The sequence below is a fragment of the Homarus americanus genome, unplaced genomic scaffold (assembly GCF_018991925.1).
Source record: "Homarus americanus isolate GMGI-L3 unplaced genomic scaffold, GMGI_Hamer_2.0 scaffold26022, whole genome shotgun sequence".
Lineage (NCBI taxonomy): Eukaryota > Metazoa > Arthropoda > Malacostraca > Decapoda > Nephropidae > Homarus > Homarus americanus.
Window position 1 is genome coordinate 388529 of NW_024735312.1, and position 8972 is coordinate 397500.

Here is an 8972-nt window from a genome sequence, read left to right on the forward strand (position 1 = left end):
TATATTCAGCTCAGAGGGGAACCCGTACACAAGAGGATAACATTTTCCAGTCATCCTCCACATTCTGCTGATCATGCCATTCTCCATTGCATTTTTTGTCACCTGAATATTTACCTACGAGTACGACCCACTAGCCTCGATCTCATTACTGCATTTATCAAGTTCTAATCAGTGGTTCCCAAAGGAAGCCACGAAGTGGGTGCGGGAGTGGATGAGACCGAGGCTATGTGAAAAACGTTTATTGTCATTTTTTTTCTGTATTCGGAAATTTTCAATAAAATTGTATAGCATTATTTTTTGTATTAGTACAGTATACTTCAATCTTCCCCATATGCACGAGATACTTGGATAAAATGATTATGAGTTAGTTAATCTTGAAAGTAGTATAAATATGAGTACAAGGTGTAAAATTGATTATAAGTTTATTAAATTTTTTATACAAAGCAAAAACGGGTGTCGTGTGAAAAATCGGGGAACCACTGAAGTGTATATATATATATATATATATATATATATATATATATATATATATATATATATATATATATATATATATATATATATATATGTGTGTGTGTGTGTGTGAGTTACACGAAAGGCTGGGAACTTCGTGTTTTCTTCTTTTCTAGGTTTTAGCATACTGTATACCTAGATCACGCGCACCTACAGTGATTTACTTGCATATATATATATATATATATATATATATATATATATATATATATATATATATATATATCGATAAAATCACACGGGAAGATGGAAACAACGGAGTGATTTTATCAAGATTTATCTTATCCACGTTTTCATTGTGGATTTACATGAGAAAGAGAGAGAGAGAGAGTTTAAATTACTGCGCATTGTAGACGTAACGGAGGGGCTGCAAAATAAAAATCAGTGGATTGGGAGTTAGTGGAGTTGGTTTAAGAACTGTATTACCAGGAGCCAACCTGCAACGGACACAGGAAGGCAGCATGACGCTACACATTTGTCCTACCACATTTGGTTTGCACATCCTCTCAATCCAACCACATGGCGTGCCTTTGTTTTGCGCTCTTATTTTTTTACAGTATGCACCCCACACACTATTCCGTGTCTAAAAGTTAGTTTTCTTCACATTCACAGCGAATTAAGAAGTGAAACTACAGTACTTCAAATTTACAATCTTTTATCGAGGTGATTATTACATAAATATGATTCAGTTGCATGTGCACCGTTTCTAGTATCTGTACATAATTACATTTGTTTAACTTTGAATTTCGCAATGACTGAGTAACACCCTCTTATTTTTTTCCAAACATTCATTTACAGTATATGTTGCTAAAGTAGAATACATTTTGTTCACACAGTAGCTTATGAGTAAACACTTGTTCGTATAATCTGTACCAAAATATAATGTACGGTCGCTAAAACAAGCATGCCAACGTTAGACGTCTGTTAGTTTTAGGTATCTTATAATCAGTACAAAGATTGAATGGAGAGTATAAAACGTATGTGCAATACTTGATAACGTACAAAATACTAGTGAGATGCAAGCTACTGTATTATATGCAGTTGACCGGTTGTGTTCCTTCTGATCCAGTGTTAAAAGCGGTCAAGTTAAGATGACGTTGCAGTATTTTAGTTTGTGAGAACGCTAATAGATGGCACAAAGAGCACTATATTGTCATTTAGTTATTATACTCTATTTTTCTATCATAACTTACCTCTCATTTTTTTAATAAGATATTACTATTGTGTTCTATTCGTGTATGTTATCAATCAGATGTATTCTGTTTTACTAAATGAAGTGACACATGTAAATAATAAACGGTAGACAATAGTAGCATGTTGGTAACTCCACCAGCTGCTGAGGTAAACAATGTATCAGACGACGGTGGGACGGGTGCGCAGTGGCGAGTCTCTTCATACTTTGTGCTCCCAACAACTACTGATTGTCGTAAACATTCACGTATTGAATATAAATCAACACCGTAGTGACCGTGAGATTGTATAGTGAAGTGAACAAAAGATTGGATAAGAGTAAATGGCAGTGATTGTTACATAAGAGTGGCTGTCACCGGGAAGGCTGGCACCAGGGACGTGAGGACGAATTGCCTGAGCATCAGTATGGGGGATGTGGCGTGAGTCAGCCTCTTGGTATGAGTAGATCATACCAGGAGGTATCTAACGCTGTTCTCTGAGCCTTATCTTTACATCTGCTAATTGTAAGGGGCAACTTTTTACCACCATATGTACCACGTGACAGAACCAACTTTGTAGCTCCCACTTTTATAAATTCTCTATTTTGAGCTTGGTGTTATTAATTTATACTACCTGTCTAGCAATTTTGCAGTTATCAATCTTGGTGAATTTTAAAATAATTCTTGCGGGTGATCACCATATACATATATATTTTTTTATATCCAAGAATCATTTATAGTGCCTTATGATGCCTTAATGTTAGTATTTGATTGAAAATATAGTGAATCTAAACAAGAACCAATTATTTCAAATTTTTGGAAATTTTTAATTTTAATGATTGATGCTGTGTAATTTTTGTCTAGTTAAAAAGTACAAAATTTTAAAGTGACAAGTTGACAAAGTTCCTATCATTATATAGAACAGAAAGCCTGAGCCTTAACTTAGAGAAGCATCATATAATTGTCTTTTTTGTAACTTGTGGTAACTGCTAAGAGTACTATGGTGGAAGAAGCCTTACATATAGCAATGATGTTCTAAGTTCATGGGCAAGATGGGTGGGAGTGAAGACAGCCCACCAGCCATATGCCAGCCCCAGGTGCGGGAATCATTTAGTTTCTTCACCACCTTTGCTAAATTAATCCCAGGTAATTAATAATATGGTACAGTTTTTATAAGTTTTGTCTCAAGTAATTAGAATTATAATGTTTGTTAGAAAAGTTTAACCTTTGTACTTGTTTGTGCCACGTTATGTGGAAGAATGTTCTTTCATGCTATTGAAGATAGTTAAGAGTGCTCCGTTTTTACAATCTTGAGTAGAATTTGAAATACTACATTATTACTATTTTGAATATCTTTTTACTGTAATAGATTTTTTTCTTAAATCTTCAACTTATATTGAAGGGTATTTATGTTTTGATAATCAGTATGGAAGTGTACTTTACTGGGGGGGCGGGTACATGTGGGTAATATTGCAGTAAACAGCAACCAAAGAATTCCGGAAATTCACTACATTCAATCGATAGAACTATTTTTTCTATGATCATTTTCTTATATTAAACATCCGTCACAAATTGATAATAAGGAAGTTATTGAATTTTAAAAAGAAAAAATCAGAGCACCTGTTATATTTTAGCGGAGGCTGACCACGTGACTCTGGATGCAGCGAAGAATGATGAAAATGATTCATGGACTTAGAAACTTTCCATATCAAGATAGATTAAAGAAACTAAACTTGCATTCCCTAGAAAGATGAAGAGTGTGGGGAGATATGATAGAAGTATTTAAGTGGGTGAAAGGAATCAATAAAGGAGATATAGATAAAGTTCTTATAATATCCCAGCAGGATAGGACTTGTAGCAACGGATTTAAGTTGGATAAGTTAATGTTTAGGAGGGGGATAGGAAGGAACTGGTTCACAAATAGGGTGGTGGATGAGTGGAACAAGCTTAGCAACTTTGTAGTAAGTGCTGGAACGCTGTAAAGTTTTAAATGGAGGCTAGATAGATTCATTGATGATAGAGAGTGGTAGTAACTCTCGACAGGAGCTGCCATGCACAGGCCAACCGGCCTATTGCAGACTCCTTATTTTCTTATGTTATAGCGTCCGGGGGCAAAGCATAATGTGTTCTGATGTTTTCTTGTTGCGATTCGGACAATTTTGGAATTCACTTCTTCCACAACTCACTCGTTTTGGCTCTCCCCCCACCCAGAAATGCATTCCTCCGTTATTGTTAGAGGGAGGGGGGGGGCTGAATCCAAAATGGGTGGTTTCAAATAAAAACGAATGCCAGATTTGAACCACTCGCATTAAAAACCATCAGAATTTTTTTTTCCAGATTCTTTGGTTGCTGTAATCTGCAATTATACCTACATTGTGTGTGTTTTATAATTAACTTTAAAAATTTTGTGGATATTGCAATGGATGTTAATATTTTTTTATCTGAGGATTGGTCTTTTATACAGTATCTCATTTTAAAATTTACATGAGTAAATTAATAGTATAGTATTAGTCTCTTGGTGAATTATAAAGATAAAAATATTCTGTATTAAAAAGAAAGCTAATAGTATTCTAGAATGCTTTTGCACCTTTAGCAAATTTTTCTTCTCCATTCAGGATTTTTACCAAAACATGGGTACCCAGTAATACAGTACTGTACTTAAAAGAGTGTCACTCATAGACCACTAATTTACAACTGCAGTACTTATATATTGAAGAGGATTTCTCCCTCTTTTTGTGAACATGACAAATTAGTTGTAGGAATTGCAATTGTAATATTTCTGCCTTTTATCATCCTAAACATTAGTCTACATCCACCTGCAATGTACCAAGAGACTAATACTATACTATTAATTACTCATGTAAATTTTAAAATGAGATACTGTATAAAAGACCAATCCTCAGATAAAAAAATATTAACATCCATTGCAATATCCACAAAATTTTTAAAGTTAATTATAAAACACACAATGTAAGTATAATTGCAGATTACAGCAACCAAAGAATCTGATAAAAAACAATTCTGATGGTTTTTAATGCGATTGGTTCAAATCTGGCATTCGTTTTTATTGGAAACCACCCATTTTGGATTCAGCCCCTCCCTCTAACAATAACCGAGGAATGCAATTCTGGGTGGGGGGAAGAGCCAAAACGAGTGAGTTGTGGTAGAAGTGAATTCCAAAATTGTCCGAATTGCAACAAGAAAACATCAGAACACATTACGCAACAGAAATTCTTCCGAATACAAATGCAATTAAAATACTTGTATTGGAGTACTGTACAGTAATCATGATTATACGGTACTGCAGTGTATATTCATGAAAACTTTTATAAAAGCAGGACTTCTATTGCTACATATACTGTACTATAGTATCATTAGTAGACAATCATTTTATATTCAATATTTCATAACTACTGTATACACAGGCTATATTTATTTATACTTTATTAAAAGTACAGTACAGTATATACAAATACAGTTTAATTTATCATTATTATTAATCAACATACAGTACTGTACTTTCAAATCTATTAATACTAATAGTAATATCCAATTCCAATTTTTTATCTTCTAAAATGTTCATACTGTAATATGAATACAGTACAGTACTTGTATTTATTATGCAAGTAGAGTATCTATGCATTTCCAAAATTTTATTGCTGATATTTTATGTAAAACCACTTGGAGCAATATGAATAAAAGCAAAGAGGTAATATACTGCAGTGTATTTCATCCAAGCTCAAAAGTGGTTAATAGAGCTGAAGTAATGGGAGGCATACAATCTGACTGGTACTGTACATATCACACAAATCAAACAAGTCAACAAGATATGTTGAGGTGGTTGCAGGAGCTTGCTTTAAGCTGACTGATGTAGCTAACCAACATACCATATATATTATACAGTATATTTTATTTTGCTTACTATTAAGATATTTTCATAATTTTATACAGTACAGTGAACCCTTGAAGATCTGGACTAAAAGAGGGGACCACCTGTCCAAAAAAGCATACAAGTACTGTACTGTATTCATATTACAGTATGAACATTTTAGAAGATAAAAAATTGGAATTGGATATTACTATAAGTATTAATGGATTTGAAAGTACAGTACTGTATGTTGATTAATAATAATGATAAATTAAACTGTATTTGTATATACTGTACTGTATAGCCTGTATATAGCCTGTGTATAGTTATGAAATATTGAATATAAAATGATTGTCTACTAATGATACTATAGTACATGTAGCAATAGAAGTCCTGCTTTTATAAAAGTTTTCATGAATATAGTACAGTATAATCATGATTACTGTACAATACTATACTCCAATATTTTAATTGCATTTGTATTCGGAGACTTTTTATTTTTTTTATTTGAATGCTGAGCTTCTGTACAGTATGCTATTATCCCAAAACTGAGAGCACTTGTTGCTTCAACAAGCTACAAGACACAGTGCTAAATTTGATAAATGAGAGGCTTGGTTGGAAGCATTACCCACGAGTTGCAGACAAGTTATTGAACCTTAACCCCATCACCATTTTTTTTTCCCCTCCAAGGTGTAGCCTGAGGATTTTATGCCTAAGTGCAATTCTTGCTAACAGGGATTTTACTGTACAGTACTGTATAATATATATGGATAGGTGAATATGAATTTCTTCATCTTGTATGAGTTGTGTAGTCATGAGTACAGTACTCTCTTGACAATTCTTAGGTTAACTATTCATTACAAGCGGTAGTTTTAATTCAGCTGCTGAATTGTTATGTTCTGTGTCTTCTACATTCAACATTTTCCATTTCAGAAGTGTCTGGCTCTGGAGTGGAGCATGTCCAACACAATCACACGTACCATATGTCCCCTGAGGGTCCATCTGGCCTCACACGACCGACTGCCAGAGACAAACAAAGAAGTAAGTAATTCTATCATGTCCCAGTTATTTTCTGTTATTTCTTGTGCATCACTTAATATTTTTGTTGAGTTTACTCCTCCCTGCTCTCAGCTTATAATTGTCATTCAGTATGACATTGCTGTAAGTGTTATGGACAAAACTTATACCCTGTAGTACTGTATCAGCTATAGCTACTTAGTAACTAGGTACAGTACCCATCTTCATTTATTTTCAATCCCTAAAGCATTTCATTGGCATATTACCAGATATACAGTACATTTCACCACATTGATTCTGTTTCAGTAAAGTTATCCAATATCTCCATCTTTGTTACATATTATATAAATTTGTTGTGAATATATTTCAGGTGGCTGAGAGTACCAGAACCACTTGAAATTGAATTTAGACTTGTAATATCAGGTTCTGAATAAACTGCAGTACTATTCATTTTAATTCTATTAACTAGTTTGGCTTAATTAGACAGCCATTTATGTCATTATTTAACAGCCAAGCATCTTTTTGGAACAGAAATTACAGCATATGTATTTCCTTGATAATGTGTATTTTATTTTTGTACAGATCGTAAAAATGATCATGAACGAACAATGTCCCGGGATGAGAAACGAGCACGGGCGATGAACCTCCCTATTTCATGTGAAGACATCATCAATCTACCTATGGATGAGTTCAATGAACGTATCTCTAAGTATGACTTGACTGAGGCACAGCTCTCTCTCATCCGAGATATACGTCGTCGTGGCAAAAACAAGGTACTGTACTGTAGTGACTTAGCATGGGTTATAAAAAAGGAAAAAATAAAGACCCTACCCCACAAGTTCTGTATTGGAATTTTGTGAAGGTTTTAGTCAAAAAAGCATGCAATCAGTAACTAAGGAGAAGTCATAATGAAATGCCTCTTGAATACTTTGGTTTCTTCGGCAAGTGTTTCATAGTTACAGTACCTAAAGAAATTTGTGAATGAGATAAGTGAAAGATGCAAAGTAATATAAGACTATAAAATTTACTCAATATCTCTACTCAGACTTAGCAGTGACTGTGAGAAGCTGAAATTATTTAGGATATTTTGTGTGATTAAACTCAACAAGTGAAAGGTATATTTTTTGACGTCTGTATATCATTTGTTGAAATTTTAAGAATATTTTCCAACCAATATTTTCCTCTTTTTTTTTTTTTTTTTTTTTTTTTGCCAGGTTGCTGCACAAAATTGTCGCAAACGTAAACTAGACCAGATACTTCATTTAGCAGATGAGGTGAAGGCAATTCAGAACCGAAAGAATGAACTCTACAATGAATATGAATACCTGAACACTGAACGAACTCGTATAAAACACAAATTCTCATTGTTGTATCATCACGTCTTCCAGGTATGTAAACATTAACAATTATAATTTTATACTGTGGGACCTTACCTTGTTAGAGATGTACAATGAGTAGTTTCATTAGTGCCGTTGTGTACCTCTAGACTTGCGAGGTACAAGTACGTGTTTTCACAGACACAGGTAGTGACATACAGGGGTCAGTCATTCATGAGACTCATGTGGTAAGTGTAGGCCTATGACTGACTGCATTATTGAGAAGTTGGTTTTTCTTGGGGGTTGATGAGTATTAGTGGTGTTTGCAGTCTGTTTACACTACCTGTACAGTATAAGTGTGCAAAAGTTGAAGCATCAACAGACACTCAGAGATTTGCATTTGGACTAAACCAAAGCTTATAAGATCCAGGTATGTATTTTTCTGCCTTTAGACTCGATATATTATCCAAATTGTATTCCAATAAAATGTTTTTTATTTTGCTGTAGGCTAGTAGGTAAAAAATTATTATTATACAGTACTGTACTTCTTTTGTAAATGTTATTCAGTGATTAGTAATATGATTTTACTGTGAGGTAGGATTGGGATTGTTTATATTAAACTTACTGAAATTTATGTCACGTTGGAAGAAATTTGCTGGGTAAAATATGTAACATAGAACCCTCAGGCAACCATGAGTCAAAACTGCATTAACAGTATGATCATGTATTCAATGCACAGGTTGAGATAAATCAGTTCATTAACTACTAGAAAGTAGAATACTGTATCTTGTTCTTGTGTTTTCATTATTTTATGATATGTATTGCCATGAGTTACAGCAATGTCTCTTATTTACAGTAATAAGGGTTGTGACAAAAGGCACCCTCATTATTAAAACGAGGAATTTGTGTATATATATATATCATCTTGATAAAATCGCACGGGAAAAGGGAAACAACGGAGCACCTTAGCTTTCGTCTTTATTCAAGACATCTTCTGAGGCAATTGGATTACATGGACAGAGAGAGGCTTAAATATACAGGGTGACCTTATTAAACATGAGGTCAGGTCATAATGTCATCCACAAATCC

The 8972-nt window shown here is 33.9% G+C and overlaps 1 protein-coding gene across 5 annotated transcripts in view; it reads left to right on the forward strand.

The window, feature by feature from the left end:
• Positions 1 to 8972, forward strand: part of LOC121870838 (segmentation protein cap'n'collar-like) — a 113114-nt gene that overhangs the window by 94579 nt on the left and 9563 nt on the right. For all 5 annotated transcript variants that reach the window (XM_042372803.1, XM_042372805.1, XM_042372806.1 and 2 more), the window contains 3 exons: positions 6484 to 6591; positions 7150 to 7340; positions 7782 to 7955. In XM_042372803.1, coding sequence (XP_042228737.1) covers positions 6484 to 6591; positions 7150 to 7340; positions 7782 to 7955 — 473 coding nt within the window. The remainder of the gene's footprint in view (positions 1 to 6483; positions 6592 to 7149; positions 7341 to 7781; positions 7956 to 8972) is intronic.